Genomic DNA, 16,777 nt, shown 5'->3' with positions numbered 1-16,777 from the left:
GAGGGAGATGTTTTTGAGTCTTCCAAATGCAGCGTTTGCCTTCCCCATTCTTCACATTTCCTTGGAACTGTGGCCAGGTCTACACTCAAAAGTTAAGTTGACTCAGCTACATAGCCCTGGGATGTGAAAAATCCATCTCTCCTCTTCCTCCCTCCAGTGACATAGTTAAACTCATCTACCCCTGGAGTAAACAGCACTAGGCTGACAGATGAAGTCTTCCCAGGGGATTAACTATGCCAATGGGAGAACCCCACTGTGCCATTGTAGCATTTCAATTGTAGACTAGCCCTTAATAGCTCAGCCTGGCATTTAGGTTGATTGCCAACACTTACAATATATTTCTCATATCGTGTGTTCTAAGTTGTCTTTGGAAACATCTTTTCCACTGCAGATTAAAAAAAGTAAATCTTGATTTTAAAAAAGTCCACACTGTACACAGTTCTGTAATAAAAGCACTTAACTCTACTTGTGACTACTTAAAATGTCAAGATTCTGAGATCTTTCTTGCTCAGGGGTGAGAAAAATATGGCCTGTGGGCTGGATGCAGCCAGTCTAACATTTCTGTTCGGCCCGCGAGGCTCTTGGGCTGACCCTCGCAGTCTCTGGGCTGCTAAAGTCCCAAAGCACAGCAGGGTGCTCAGGCAGGCTGCGTGCCTGCCTGCTGTGGCCCCACGTCGCTCCCGGAAGCGGCCGGCTGCTGCTGGCACGTTTCTGCCATTGTGCAGCAGCAGGCTTGAGTTGGCGTGTTTTCTCCAGTAACTTGCCAGTGGCAACCTCTCGTCTGATATGAGGAGGAGCAATATTGCTCCGAATTGGAAGCCATGAGAGTGGAGTCAGACACAGGGTGCCGGAGAGGATACGCATGGCAGCATGTAACTGTGTATTCACCAGTTTGGTGTGTGATGACTGATTCCAAACTGGTGTGCAATACTCCATCACCAAATATGAGGTGGCAAGAGCGGACATCTGCGAAGTTGGAGCACGAGCATCCCATGAGAAGCCTGCCAGTTTGCTAAGAAGATTGTTGTGCATCTTAACTTTAGCTGCTGTCTTCAGGTGGGCATGGTAACTCAGTGGGGGCATGACATGGGAAAGGAGGTGTGGCTAGACCATTTCTCAGCTATAGCTATTCTTGGCTACGGGAATAGTCCCTTGGGGCTGCAGGTAGCTAAGCATAAGTTAGAACGGTCTTGAGCTTGGGTGGTTCCTGGCTGGCTCAGAAATCTGGAGCCACAAACATGGTGCAAAGCCATGTTTGCACTACCACCCCTCCTCTGGGTCTTTGTCAAGCCCACAAGTCTAGCACAGCACGAAGTTCTTTGTGTTACTTGTTGTCAAGTCTACAGTACAAACTTGTCCTTTAACGTGCCTTTATATTGTGCCAATGCAGGAGTGATAGTCCAGCCCAGACTTTGAAGTTGGAGGTTATTTTAAGTCAGGCTCTATGTAACATCAGCAATAGCGGAGTTCAGTAAGATTATGACCTTTCAAATTTCACTTAAATTTAAGCAATTAAGACTTCCCAAAAAATGCACACATGGTGACCGAGAAACATTTAGTACAGTTTAATATTTATTAAATAGTTTATATTAGATTGATTTTTGGTCTATAAAGTTTCCAAGAACTGGGTGGAGTTTGTAACAGGACTGAATGGCTGTGGAGAACAAGCGATCTCACACTTACACCACCACAACTGCTTCTGCAAGACAGTGTAGCACATGAAAGACTGCAATGCTACTGCCCAGGCTGTTACTGTTCTGTGAATAGGAGAATGTCAATCTTGCTGTCTACACTGACACTAGCAAGTTTTCTTCAAGTTGCCTGCAATTCCTAGCACTCACTAAAAAAGTAGCAACAGTCAGAGTGCTACTGTGGACAGGCTGCTACCAGCCTCTTCGCCATAGTGTCAGAGCAGGTCTTGACAACGTGATGGTGAAAACTAGATCTGGTGGGAAATGGTTCTCTCAGTGCACAAGAATTTAAGATTGAGACTTCTTTTGTCCCATGAAAAAAGTCAAAAATCTTGGAAATTTTCACATACTAAAAGAAATTTCAGATTGAGTCAACTGACACTTTTTTCTCCTTAACTATAAATTAACAAAATTTTAAAATGCAAAGTCATTTTGAACCAAACAACCCCTTAACTTTCATTTAGATGTGTTGAAGCAGGACATATGTGTTTCAACAACTTTGGAAAAAAAAAAAAAAACACCTCCCACACTTAAAAAAACCCCCAAGAAATGAATCAAAACCAAATTTTTCCCAAGGACAGTTTCAGTTCAAGTAAATCAGCATTTTCTAATAAAAAGAAACATTTAGTAAACAAATCCCAACCAGCTTTAGTTAACACACTAGAAGCCTGTCTACACTGGTGCTCAAAACCTTTGCTACCAATGAAGTTGTAATGGGAAGTGTACAGAACAGCGTTAGTATAAAACATCCTCCCACCCAACTCCTAGGAGAATTCAAGTCCTCTTTTTCCCCGCCCCCCCATGAGAGAACAAGTCACAATGTTAAAAATCAACCAGGGATGGATAAAGAGTCCAGACGTGAACTTTTTGTCTCAGTCTGCATCTCAGTTGACTGAAGGAGAAACAGATTTTACATGGGTGTGGAAAGGGAAGTTGCAGTCTAGTGTTAGTTTTTCCTCCCTCTATCAGTGGATGTGCATTTCAATTTACTTTCCAGCAGGATATCTTATATGATGAAGCATCAGCAAAATAGCTGTCCTGCACAAGCCATATCAATACACATCTAAAAAGTGATTAAATATAAATCCTTATTAATCTATCAGATTATGCCACAACACAGATATAGCTATACTTCAATAATTTCCAAACAAATTCCAGCCACATACAAATACATTTGTTCCTAGATATATGGTCACACTAACTAAATATTTTTGGATATATATTTCTAAACACAGAGAAAGGTATGAAATACTGCTAAATACGGGAAATTTGTGTAACACTAACTGATACCTTTTTAAATAGTAGTCATGACAGTATTCCTGTAAAAAAACAGTATTTTTGCAGGTTTGATAGAAATTTGTGCTTTAGTAAACTAGAAAGCTAGAAAATGCAAAGGCTAGATGTGCCACTGACTAGGGGGAAAAAAGGGAAGTATATGAACATGGATTGCTTTAATGAGGGTTTTTAAAAACTATTTCTAAAATAAGTCAGACTCTCTTAACACATTACGTAAAACAGAAACCTGAAAGTCTTAAGAGGAAACTACTGATTTGGGTTGGGTCTAAACTGTAACCCAACAATTTCCTGTCTGTGGTATAACAAACTAGTGCTTTGGTATTCGTGAGAGACTGTAGCAACCTATTTAAACCAACCAGGTCCCAATTTTCTTTCTAACCCTCCAAGTCTTTATGTTGCAGGGAAAACCACAAGACCTGATTGTTTCAAGCAAGCAGTTAATTTGAAGTTAAATAGCAAGATATCAAATGCTATCTAACAATAAAATGAACCAAATGCAAGCAGACAACTGAGATCTGTGGGAATTCTCCTCCCACATCTGCAGGTGGTACAGGGAGGAGGGGTTGTTATCCAAACTCAGAGGCACTTCTTTTAGCCAGTTTGGCTCCACTTGGTTGGGGGTGGGCAGATTGATAAACACAGGTTTGGGTTTAGGTAATTAAAGGCTGTATATAGACATCTGCAATATACTGGTGAAGTCAATTGAAATTTTGGCAAAGCTATTATAGCTTTGTGAAGCAAAAAGTTATTCTTAAAAAAAAAAAGTGTTCAGTTTCTCAGATGTTTGGGGACTTAGCAGAACATTTCCCCTTGTGGTAAGAAAGGCTACGTTACTTTAACCCAGACTGTGCAAATCATTGTGCCTGCAAGGCTGTCCACTGAAGTCATCAAAAGGGCTCTGTGTGGGAAAAGGGGCCTGCCCACATGGATCCATTTGAAGCATGTATGATTAACTGGTTACATTAAAGGTATACTTCCATTTTCTCATCTCACACTTCTAGTGATTATAAAAATAAAGCCTGCTTTGTTTATACTATAAACTGAAGTGCTTAATTCAAGGGAGAGCTTCAACATGGATCAGAAGCAAAGACAATTAGTTGGCAATATTCAAATTTATGTTATATTAAGGCCATTACTATCTGGAAATAGTGATTTTTTTTCTTGCCTGAAAGCAAAAACTGTTGGCTTAAGTGCTACCTGACAGTTTAAAGAATTTGAGAAGATATCATTGCCCTCAAAATGTGCAGTTTTTGAAAGATGACTAATTTTGCCCTCCATAGCAAGGCAAACCCCATTCCTAGCCTTTGGTAGGTGTCCTTTGTGGTCATTAACCTACATCTTGACAGACCATTTTAACCACTGTTATTGAAAAAGTGACCTAATTGAGATGAAAATACATAGGAAAATCCAAATCACTACAAGTACTGAATCTTTCAGGAATGCTTTTTTCTCAAGACAGATTCAAGAGCTAGAGTTGTGTTTAGCATCAAATACGGCTTGAAGAGTGAGCATGCCAAACTGCACAAGTCATTTCCTGTTTAGGAAGGAAATTTATGGAATTTTAGCACGTTGAGCCATTTATCACATTATACAGAGGTAACTTACTACTATGCCTCAAATAGAACATTAGCAGTTCTTTGCAACTATATCTACAAGGCTCATACACAGCACTTTTCTTTATATCTACAGTATGTTTAGGTACCCAATATCAGTCTTAAAAAGAAAAGGAGTACTTGTGGCACCTTAGAGACTAACCAATTTATTTGAGCATGAGCTTTCGTGAGCTACAGCTCACTTCATCGGATGCATGTCGTGGAAACTGTAGCTCACGAAAGCTCATGCTCAAATAAATTGGTTAGTCTCTAAGGTGCCACAAGTACTCCTTTTCTTTTTGCGAATACAGACTAACACGGCTGTTACTCTGAAAAATATCAGTCTTAAGAACTGACTAAACTGTTAGGTCAGAAGGAAACTGCTTTAAAAAACTATGCTGATGATCAGCTTATGACCAGAAGTAATGTGTTGTCAGCTCTTGTAACCAAAAACAAAAAACCAAACCAAAACACCACTTGTCCCAAGTTTAAAAAAAAATAAAATAAAAATGCTCTTACTCCTCAAGACAGCTAATCTTTATTGAAAGAAATGCTTTGGCTCATTCCGCCAGGGTAGAGTACCGCAGTTTAATTACACAACGTATTTTCCTTTATAGCCATCATTATGTTTGTTGCCTCTTAGATTTTGAGTGCCCCACTGCTCTTGTATTATGGGAAAGTACACTTGATCACTCAGCTAGCTTTCACTTAAGTCATTTTATAGAAATTCAAATAAAAAGCTACATATATGGAAAATAAAGACAATAGCTTGTGGTTGTATTCTGTAACCCACGCAATAGAAATTTTTAGTACTATTTAATCTTAAATAATTGTTTAAAGAGGATTTATTACAAGTTGAAGACAATCTTCTGAATTAACAGTCTTAATATTTGCAAGCACTTATCCAGTACTGTAAAACCTCAAATACAAAATTGGTAAATCAATAATGTTGCGCTTTCTTGCTGTTTTATTCATAACCCTTTAAGTGCTCCATTAAGACAAAAATGAACATGACTCCAAGTACACTAATGCTTTGAATTGCACAATTGATCTTCCTAAAGAGGTAAGTTTTTAGCTGTACTGGCAATGCAATATGCAAAAAGAACAGAGTTCTATCTCCAAAGAACCGACTCTGCTCTATTTTTCATTGATTTCATGAATTGGGAACACATTTCAAAGTTTTAGCACCCAAAAAGTACCAGTTATGCCGACAGAATGTTTTACATTTAACCACCAGTCATTTTGGAAACAGCCTTGCACCAGTGAAGAGCAACAACCTCTCCAGTGACTGACAACTCATCTAGAGAAGAGACAGGGCAAAATTTTGCCAAGGTAGAACACTGGGTTTAAAAGAGAGTGCCCCATACACCTACAAACCTAAGACCTCTGCTTTTTGTGAATCAGAGCCATGACGACCTTATCTTTTCCCCTGCCCAAAATGACAGCCACTACACAGTCAACAGCATGGTACTCAACTTTACATTGGCAGTTACAGACCCAAGAGGTCCATACAGACTCTGAGGTACTATGACATACATAAAGACTCAGACAGGACTACTAGGCATCCCCTCAGCACATATACACCCCAAGGATTATCCTCTTACCACATGTGTCTGCCTGTGAGAAATACTTTGAGGATTTCAAATTTAGACCTTTTACTTTCAACCCAAAAAAGAACCAAAATTCTGAAGACAGTTCTCTTTAGCCCACATCCTATTTTTTAAAAACAAAAAACCACAAACAAAAGCCACCTGTTTTTATTAAGTACCGTTAATGCATTCCCACCCCAAAACACAGACCCTCAGGTTCTAACATGTATGTACGTACATCCACACAGACTCACGGTCATGACTTTAAAAAAAAAAAAAAGAGTAGGCACCCAACAACTCTTCATTGCACAGTTCTGTAAGTATAGTTTATAAATCCGTCTTAAGTCAATCACCTGCCAAACATGTCTTGCCCACTTCCTGTTTTTGTCGGACACATCATTTATACTTCTCATTTTGAGCCATCCCTGAAAGATTCTTGCATGCATTTGCAGTTGGGCAAGTTTTAATTTGCAAGTATTTTAAGAGCATCATTAAGTGGTCTCAAATCTTTGTTCACTTCCCCCCTTTTGCTCTCATGGACACTAAGAGTAACTATATGCAGAAAGCTAAGTACTGCAAGATTCTCAAAAGCCACTGAACAAGTGGCCAGCATGAGTTTCCTGCCATTTTGACAGCAAGTCCCATCCTCCACAAAGAGATCATGGTTCTAGTTAAACTGAAGAATCAGTATGCAATGTTTATAGCACTGAGAGAAGCGATGAGCAGGGTTGCTTCCCAACAGGAAACAGCTTTTTCAGACATTCAAGGTTGTGTTTTTTTAGTATTCTAGGGGTTTACCAAACTGATGTTTTGTAAACAGGATGGATCCAAACCTATTTAAAAAAGCACAGCCAGGCCTAAAATTGGATTTCACAGTCATTTGTGGCAAGGGCTCAACTTAGTATAAACTATTCTTTAATTAATAAAACCCAGGACCATATGCTGAATCAACAGTTGCATTTTCATGCATAATGTGTCACAATAAGATTAGATTAATGGACACATTTACTATACTACAATTTATGCTTTCACACAGTATTTATAAAGCTGGTTAGAAGCATATTATAGTCTGGACTATGCACTAAATGCTGGTACTCTTAAAGTGTCAGTATTTCCATTTTATTTTGCAGAGAAGACTTTGCCAAAAACATGGCATGTTTCACACTACATAAATGACTGAACCCAAGTGGGGGCCACCAATAGCAGGTAAGCAAACTGATTGTTGTAATTCATTTGGGTAACCAGGGTCTTCATCTGCTGCTTGGATTTTTTTTTAAATCGTTGCCTGGAACAAGACGACTAGCTTTTATTTTCATGCATCCGATGAAGTGAGCTGTAGCTCATGAAAGCTTATGCTCAAATAAATTTGTTAGTCTCTAAGGTGCCACAAGTCCTCCTTTGCTTTTTGCGGATACAGACTAACACGGCTGCTACTCTGAAACCAGCTTTTATTTTGTGCATACTCCCAGTGAGCTTTTCAAATTTGAAAACAGTCACCCAGTACTTGCAAGGAATGAATTTACACAAGCCACTCAGACCTACAGGTTTTCAGCTAAGAAAAAAGAGGAGAATCCTCCCTACTCCACACACAAGACAGAACCCTGGTGAAAATCCAAGTACACATACAGATCTCCCAGATACTACAAACAAGTTTTCTTTCTCATCAAGGAACTCTGCACAGACCTTGCTCTCAGCCACACTCCTCGAAGACTTCTCAAGCACCCACTAGTTGTGGTCAGATATAAATATGGAGCCTCTGCAACCTTCCTCCCCAAGCTGCTGAGCAGAACAGAAGAGAAGCTTTCCTCCCCTACCTTGCTCCTCAAAGAGGACAATATGCTTAGTTCTGCTCCATTGCTGATGTTTAGGCAAGTCTTTTCAGTTAGGCTCCCAACCTCTACCTGGATCAATAGGATGGGTGTGCCCTTACACCCCTACTGAGCCTCCTTAACTTCAGGAGAAGTCTGGATGAGCATCAGAATCCACTTGCATGTCCAACTGCAGGATTAGGGACCCAGTTTCTCCCAGCTAACCGACTAGACAAAAGCCTTGTCAAATACACAAAGCCAAAAGACTCTGGAAAACATATAAGAGTATATAGTAATTTTAGACATTACTCATAACAGAAGCCTCAAAAATATTCATACAGAATGTGATTTTTTAAAGCAGAGGAAGTCCCTTTAAGATCTCCATTACCAATCTGGAAGAAGGACTTCAAAGCATGTTACTAACATTTGGATGTTCTGATCACTGAAGATAATAGATAAACAAAAATAGTACTGGCAGAGGTTAAAAATATGGGCATAATATGATGAGAATTTCAACTTGGAAAGATGTAAACTAATACATCGGGGGGGGGGGAATAATCCAAGATACAGATAAATCATTGGAAGGGAGGCATTAGGAAAAACAATACTGAAAGAAACCAAGGGCCGATAGTGGACAGGCTAGCATAGACTTGCTATAAGCAAGGGGGATTGGGGAAGCCAACACAATGGGGGGGGGGGGAGAGAAGTTGCTACACAGAGAAGCAATGATGTCATAGAGCAGAAAGGCACTAGTGCCTTTTCTGTAACTCCCTGCTGTGACTGTACCAGGAATGTCAAAGCCAGTTCTGTGCACATCATGGCTAGGAAGATACTGACAAATTGGAGGGAGTGCAAAAAAGAGTTAGTGGGCTAGAAGAACTGACTTGCAGAAAGATTAAAGGAGCTAAACATATAGCTCGGCTAAACAACAACAAAGAAGACACTGTATAAAACTGAAGGGTGTGACCATCGGAGTTGGAGAAGAATTATTCAGATTCGTGTATGTGCACCCTCGAGAAACAAGCCCATGTTCAGATATGAAAGGCGTACCTTTCTCTGGGGTCAGAAAGGTGGCAGTTTCCACCCCCGCCCCCTCATCCAAACTGTAATACAATGTAGAAGGGGTGGGGGGGAAAAAGGAGTGGTTCTGAATAAAATGCAGTTTACACAAGACAACTCATTGCTTGAGCTATGCATGTTCTGAATCACTTAACCAGTGAGGTTACTGATTTTAGATCCCAATTTAGCCAAGCACTTAAGTATGTGCTGAATTTTAAGCATGAATAGCCCCACTGAAGTCAATTTGGCTTTCCTGAATAGGGGGCTTTAAACCATTCTATTGTATTTAAACAGCTTTCTAATCTCTCTTGTAAGTTGATACCAATTCTAATCAATGCAATATAAAGATAGAGGGAAACATTATTTATTCATTACATGATAGTCAGTGGTTTTCTAGAAGCTAATTGACTTTTTGAGTCCTAAAAACAGCTGCAGTCACCTTCAGTAGATCCCTTTGTAGCTGGGGCACAAAAATAGCTGATTGAAACTTTCTACAGAGCCAAAGCTACCTCAAGAACAAGAATGCTTCATGCAAACACTTGCTTCCTTTTGAAGCAAGTATATTTATATCTGCCTTTTCCTTCCTTCAACTTCAAATCATTAATATACCAATATGAAAATCTTAGTATTGTGCAGGATGGCTTAAAAAACACACAATGAAGATCTATGTTTAAGTATGACTTGTAGGCATAGCCAAAAGAGTCAGCTCAGATAATTAGACCGCCATAGCCATGTGCCAGGCAATTCATATTAATATTTTATTTGAGCGATTATATGAATCTGCCTCTACCATATTGTTAAGGAAAAAATAGCTGACCACTGATGAGAGTTTCAGAATATGTATTTGGCTCTTCATTTTGACTATTAGACTTCAGAGATTCTTACTGAGGCAGAAAGTTTAACATTAAAAAAATTTAGTTTCACAGACAGTATATTGTAAAATGGCATTCACCCAATATACAAAAGCTCATTTCTTCTTTGAAATACAACCAGCCATTCTATGCCTCTTGGTTCAGATTTTCCTTTTAGTGTATCCCACACAAATGGGCCCTTTGTCCAGGTGTGAAATTGAAGGTTATTTGGATGTTGTGATGCTACCCTCTATATTAGTCTCCATTTGATCCTGGAGGATTTGGTCCTAATTGAAACCTTTATTCATTTAAGCTGTTTTACTGAACTGAATGGACTACTGCAACCCTTATTCCTAATTTGTATTATCAGCCTAGGAGTCATGGACCAGGAATCCCTTGTGCTAGGACATGGGTGTGCAAACTTTTTGGTCTGAGGGCCACATCTGGGTATGAAAATTGTATAGCGGGTCATGAATGCTCACAAAATTGGGGGTTGGGGTGTGGGAAGGTTCCAGCTGGGGGTGCAGGCTCTGGAAATGAGGGTGCAGAAGAGTGGTCTGGGCTGGGACCGAGGGGTTTGGAGGGTGGGGAAAAGAGATCAGAGCTGGGGCAGGGGGTTGGGGGTCAGTCTCCAGGTGGCTCTTACCTCAAGCAGCTCCCAGAAACAGCTGTGGTGTCTCCCCTCCAGCTCCTACATGGAGGTGCTGCCAGGCAGCTCTGCATCCTGCCCTGTCCACAGGCACTGCCCCTGCAGCTCCCATTGGCTGCAGTTCCCAGCTAATGGGAGCTGCGGGGGCAGTGTGCAGAGCCCCCTAGCTGCCCCTACATGGAGAAGCCAGAGAGGGGACATGCCGCTGCTTTTGGGAGCTGTACGGAGTGGGGCAAACCCCTGACCCCGCTCCTCAGTTGGAGTGCCAAAGCAGGGCAAGTGCCGGAGTGGGGCAAGCTTCAGAGCACGCTCCCTGGCAGGAGCTCAAGATCCAGATTAAAATGCCTGGAGTGCCAGATGCGGCCTCTGGGCCGTAGTTTGCTCAACCCCGTGCTAGGAGCTGTACAAACAGAAGAAAAAGACAGTCCCTGCCCCAAAAAGCTGACAATCTAAGTAGAAGACAAAATTCAATAAATGGATACAGACAGAGACAGATGGGGCGTTCCAGGAAACAAGACAACACTGGTCAGCATTACAGGCAGTTGTATTAATTGCGGACTTTAACATGAATAAGAACTGAAAAAGCTGCAGGATATGGTTTAATTCAAAAAAATTGGATCAGTGTTCGTTGTAACACCAGGAAACAGTCTACAAAAATTTCCTAGAAGTTAATGTACTACTACTCAAGCCATTTGTAGTTGGAACCCTCCGGAACAGTCAAAACTAGTCAAATGCTGCCCCACCCCTTCAAAATACCGGCAGGCAGAAACGAACGAACACTTTAATAAGCTTAATAATTGCATACAACAGAAAGCTTGTATCTTTCACCAACAGAAGTTGGTCCAATAAAAGATATTACTGCACCCACCTTGTCTCACAAACACATTCCTACAAAATTCTCATTAAAGGTTTGCCGGCCCAGCCACAGAATGTTCTCGTCTACCTTTTACCATAGGGTTTCATAATTAGAAACCATTTACCTGCCTAAACAAACCACATGTATACAACAGACCTCCGTCTCCACTCAAAGCAAGTAATATTAATACCTTACAAAGTACTATGGATTTATAACAAAATATGGGACCAAGTGAACTTTCTAGTTGCAATATGAATGGACTTCCACCTACAGCAGAACTTCAGAGTTAAACACCCTGGGACTGAAGGCTGTTCATAACACTGACCAAAACATTATGATTCTTCCAAAAGTTTACAACTAAACATTGACTTAATACAGCTTTGAAACTTTACTACACAAAATAAAAACACTGCTTTTAACCATCTTAATTTAAATGAAACAAGCACAGAAACAGTTGCCTTACCATATCAAATCTTTTTTTAAGCTTACAATACAGTATTGAGTTAAATGTATTTGCCTCCCCCACCCCCCATCTCTGCTGCTGCCTGATTGCATAGATTCAGTTCCAAATGAGGTGTGTGGTTTGATTGGTCAGTTCATAACTTTGAGGTTCTACTGAAGATTTGATCTCCAATACTTCAAATGCATTTCACAATGTATTAAGCACCCTTAAGTTACAAAATTAAATCCACCTCTTGGAGCGTGTTAAGCATATAAAGCAAAGGAATCCACACACATCTACAACAAGCTTCCCCCAATGCTATGCATCAAAAAATTTGCTAGCAGATTAAGGCGGAGAGATCAAGCAGCTGATCAGGGGCACATTAAGTTATTTTGAGATATTTAGCAGAGTTAAGGGATACAAAAATTAATTTCAATATTGAGATTTTAAAATACACCAACATGGTCCACTTGTAAATGACCGTTTAATGTTCACTCGTACGTGTAAATACTATGCATTCGGAACAAAAACAATTTGGGCCATTTTAATTATGGACAACACTTGAGGTACAACAGATTTCTCATTTAAAAAAACCTGAGCTTTGGAAACCAGATTTACAAAAAATGGAATCTGTTCCATAAGTGACACAGATGTGTAAACCCCTCCATGCATGGAGAAGAACCATTCAGCTACACGGAGAGCCACACCTTTTCCCCAAATTACAACTTACCGAGTTTTTCCACCAACTTCAGCATTACCCCTCCAATGTGCACCTCCCCTGTGACTCTCAGGGTAACATCTCTGTTCAGGTCAGTCACATGGACATTTAACTCCCACGTCCCATCTGCATAGCAGCCATCTGGCATCCTTATACCGTCCAAAGCCATCGTTCTTTCTTCCTGTGAGAGTAAAGGAAATGGCATTCATTAGCCAACAGAAGGGCTTGCTCAGGGGGATGGGTCTCTTCCCTCCCACACGATCTAGAAAGTAAGAGTTCCCTAATGGAAAAATATCATTCAAACTCATCACAATAAATTACAAAGCAAACGAGAAAAAAAAAATCTGTGCAAAGGGGTACATGCCCAGGGTACTGGAGCTCCCCACCCAGGATTGCAAAGAAGCATCACAGCTCACAACAGGGCTCCCTTTACAAAAATCTGAGTTATGCAATGGACAGGGGTGTAGAAAGAACATTTTGTTTGACTGCCACCAAGTGCATAACTGCCAACTACACAAATACAGAAACAAAAATGCAAGCCTATGAGAGCAAGAAGCAGGATTATCTGACCTACACTGCATAAGAAAACGGTTCGAGCAGATTTACATCTGCATCATAGGAGTCACTAGCATTTTCCTAGGTCTTCCTTAATACTCCCAAGCCTCTGGCAGCTCCATTGTGCTTTGCCCCCCATTTGTGACCTGCAAACACTTGTTAACCCCTTGCTTGGATTTCCCCCATTTGCTACTTATTCCTACTACTCACCCTCTTTGGACGAGCTGCTAGAAAGCGCTTTGTTTAAGGCAGCAAACGCCAGTAACAGCTGATGCAGCAGCAGGGATGTGCCTGCCTGCCTGCGTATCTGCCCGATCCACAGGCAGGACACTGGGTTAGATTCCCAAATCCTCCTGCACTGCATAATGGGGGCAGGGAAATGGTGAAGCCCTGGGGCTCCCATGGGTATGTGTGTATGCCCCCCTTCAGCACCACACACACACCCCGGCTGCCTCCAATGGGGCCCCCCCTCACTGCCACACCCCCCCCTGCCTCCAATGGGGCCCCCCCTCACTGCCACACACACACACACATCCCGGCTGCCTCCAATGGGGCCCCCCCTCACTGCCACACACACACATCCCGGCTGCCTCCAATGGGCCCCCCCCTCACTGCCACACACACACACACACATCCCGGCTGCCTCCAATGGGCCCCCCCCCTCACTGCCACACACACACACACATATCCCGGCTGCCTCCAATGGGCCCCCCCCTCACTGCCACACACACACACACATCCCGGCTGCCTCCAATGGGCCCCCCCCTCACTGCCACACACACACACACATCCCGGCTGCCTCCAATGGGCCCCCCCCTCACTGCCACACACACACACACATCCCGGCTGCCTCCAATGGGCCCCCCCCTCACTGCCACACACACACACACACACACATCCCGGCTGCCTCCAATGGGCCCCCCCCTCACTGCCACACACACACACACACACACACATCCCGGCTGCCTCCAATGGGCCCCCCCCTCACTGCCACACACACACACACACACACATCCCGGCTGCCTCCAATGGGCCCCCCCCTCACTGCCACACACACACACACACACACATCCCGGCTGCCTCCAATGGGCCCCCCCCTCACTGCCACACACACACACACACATCCCGGCTGCCTCCAATGGGCCCCCCCCTCACTGCCACACACACACACACACACACATCCCGGCTGCCTCCAGTGGGGCCCCCCCTCACTGCCACACACACACACACACACACATCCCGGCTGCCTCCAATGGGGGCCCCCCACAAACACCCCCCAGCTACCTCCAATGGGGGCCCCCCTCACTGCCACACACACACACACACACACCGGCTGCCTCCAGTGGGGGCCCCCCACAAACACCCCCCAGCTACCTCCAATGGGGGCCCCCCCTCACTGCCACACACACCGGCTGCCTCCAGTGGGGGCCCCCCACAAACACCCCTCAGCTACCTCCAATGGGGGCCCCCCCTCACTGCCACACACACATCCCGGCTGCCTCCAATGGGGCCCCCCTCACTGCCACACCCCCCCCGCTGCCTCCAATGGGGGCCCCCCACAAACACCCCCCCGCTACCTCCAATGGGGCCCCCCTCACTGCCACACCCCCCCCGCTGCCTCCAATGGGGGCCCCCACAAACACCCCCCCGCTACCTCCAATGGGGCCCCCCCTCACTGCCACACCCCCCCCTCAGAACCACCCCAGCCGCCACCAATGGGGCCGGGCTGCGGCTGGGTTCCACCCCCCCTCGGCTCCAAAGGCCGCGGCTCACCTCCGCCTCAGCGCCTGGAGCCCGGCTCGGCCCGGGCCGCCCGGTCCCGCAGGAGCTTCTCGGGACTGTCCCTCCGCCTCCTCCCCGCGCCGCCCGACCGCGTCCCCTGCCCCCCAGAGCCGCTGCCTAGGGGCCGCTGCGGGCGGGGGGCGGCGGCTCCAGCCCAATCCCGAGGAGCCGCTGCCCTTTTATGGAAGCGAAGGACTGAGCGCGCGGCACGGAGCCAACATCCGGGCCTGCAGGAGGGGCCGGCCCGGGACCCCCGGCCCGCCCGCCCGCGGGGGGCCGCGCTGTGGGGGTCACGGGGGCTGGGGGGGTCATGGGGGTGTTGAGGCAGGGAGGGGGAAAGGGGGCATAGGGGAAGGAGGTGGGGGGCATGGGGGCCGTGGGGGCGTTGGGGCAGGGAGGGGGGCAAAGGGGGTGGGGGTCATGGAGGCCGTGGGGACAGTGAGGGGGCGAGAGGGGGAAAGGAGTGGGGGCCATGGGGGTGTTGAGGCAGGGAGGGGGAGAGGGGGCATAGGGGAAAGGGGTGGGGGTCATGGGGGTGTTGAGGCAGTGAGGGGGAGAGGGGGCATAGGGGAAAGGGGTGGGGGTCATGGGGGTGTTGAGGCAGTGTGGGGGAGAGGGGGCATAGGGGAAAGGGGTGGGGGTCATGGGGGTGTTGAGGCAGTGAGGGGGAGAGGGGGCATAGGGGAAGGAGGTGGGGGTCATGGAGGCCGAGGGGGTGGGGGGCATGGGGGCTGTGGGGGGAATGAAAGGGAGCGTGGGGAGAGGGTGTTGGGGATTTGGGGTGCCACAGGGCTGTGTGAGGGGACTGCAAGGGGACAGGGGAGGCGGCGGCACTGGAGATTTGGGGGAATCATGGGGGCTCTGGGAGGGAGTGAAAGTGGCATAGGGGAGGGGCATTGGCTATTGGGAGTCATGTGAGAGGGAATGAAAAGGGAAGGGGGTGCTGGGGATTTGGGAGGGGGCTAAAGGGGGCACAGAGAGAGGGGGATGTTGGGGACTTGGGAAATCATGAGGAGAGGGAGGGAGACATGAGGGAGTGTCAGGGACATGTTGACAAGGGAAAGTGGGAGCAAAGGGGCCAGAGGACCCCCAGGTTAGGGGACAAGGATGTGTGGGGCAGAGAAGAGGGGTGGGGGGAAGCAGGACATTGGGGTGGGGCATGGGGGCTGTGGTATATGTTTTTTGTGCCTGGGCAGTGTGGTTATTTGGTGCTTTCTAACCACTCAGAGCAGTGGTTCTCAACCTGTTTACCATTGTGGGCCCCAGGCTGAGAACCACTGTGCCCCCCGCCCCCCAACCAATCCCTCCACAATTCCTTATGCCTAGCGCCCCCGCCGAGAGTGGGGCCAGGAATAGAGCACTGGGCCAGGCAGCCGGGACCTAGACCCCCGCGTGGGACCGGGCAGCTGGACCCCGGACCCTGGAACACCGCTGTGTGGAGCCTCTGTGTGGAGCTGGGTGGCCAGCAGTTGGATCCTGGGACCCCACCATGCAGGGTTGGGTGTCCAGACACGGACCCTGCAGCGCAGGGCCAGGTATCTGGTAGCTGGACCCACACCCCGGAGCTGGGCAGCCAGAGCCCAGGACGCTGCAGTGCGGGGCCAGGCAGCTGGAGCCAGTGATGAGCTGCCAAAATCTTAACAATGGGTTCCCTCTTCACCCCACGAGGGGGTCGTTGCCCACCCCCTCCCCCTGGGACTCCTGCCCCATCCTCCCCCCTCTCCTGTCTGCCCCCAGAACCAGGCAGGAGGGTCTCGTGGGCCACCGTAGTGGGTGCCCACCCCACCCTTAAGAGCCAGAGGCACCTGCCAGAGGGCGAGGTGGGGAGTCCCGGCGGTGCTTACCTAGGGCAGCTCCCAGGAAGCATCCGGCAGGTCCCTGTGGCTCCT

At 46.0% G+C, this 16,777-nt stretch overlaps 1 protein-coding gene across 6 annotated transcripts in view; it reads right to left on the bottom strand.

Annotated features, from left to right (window-relative positions):
• FERMT2 (FERM domain containing kindlin 2) overlaps positions 1-15,080 on the bottom strand; it is a 100,585-nt gene extending 85,505 nt beyond the window's left edge. For 3 of the 6 annotated variants that reach the window (XM_073350106.1, XM_073350108.1, XM_073350109.1), the window contains exons 1-2: positions 14,880-15,078; positions 12,564-12,732 (exon numbers count right to left, since the gene is read on the bottom strand). In XM_073350106.1, coding sequence (XP_073206207.1) covers positions 12,564-12,720 — 157 coding nt within the window. In that variant the 5' untranslated portion in view covers positions 12,721-12,732; positions 14,880-15,078. Of the gene's footprint in view, positions 1-12,563; positions 12,733-13,316; positions 13,465-14,879 lie in introns of all 6 variants that reach the window. The other 3 variants (XM_073350107.1, XM_073350112.1, XM_073350110.1) reach the window with 3 other exon arrangements.
• Between the last annotated feature and the right edge of the window lie 1,697 nt (positions 15,081-16,777).

Source organism: Lepidochelys kempii, chromosome 6, assembly GCF_965140265.1.
Source record: "Lepidochelys kempii isolate rLepKem1 chromosome 6, rLepKem1.hap2, whole genome shotgun sequence".
Lineage (NCBI taxonomy): Eukaryota > Metazoa > Chordata > Testudines > Cheloniidae > Lepidochelys > Lepidochelys kempii.
The sequence above is the reverse complement of the archived record's forward strand: the minus strand, read 5'-3'. Positions and strand labels throughout refer to the sequence as shown.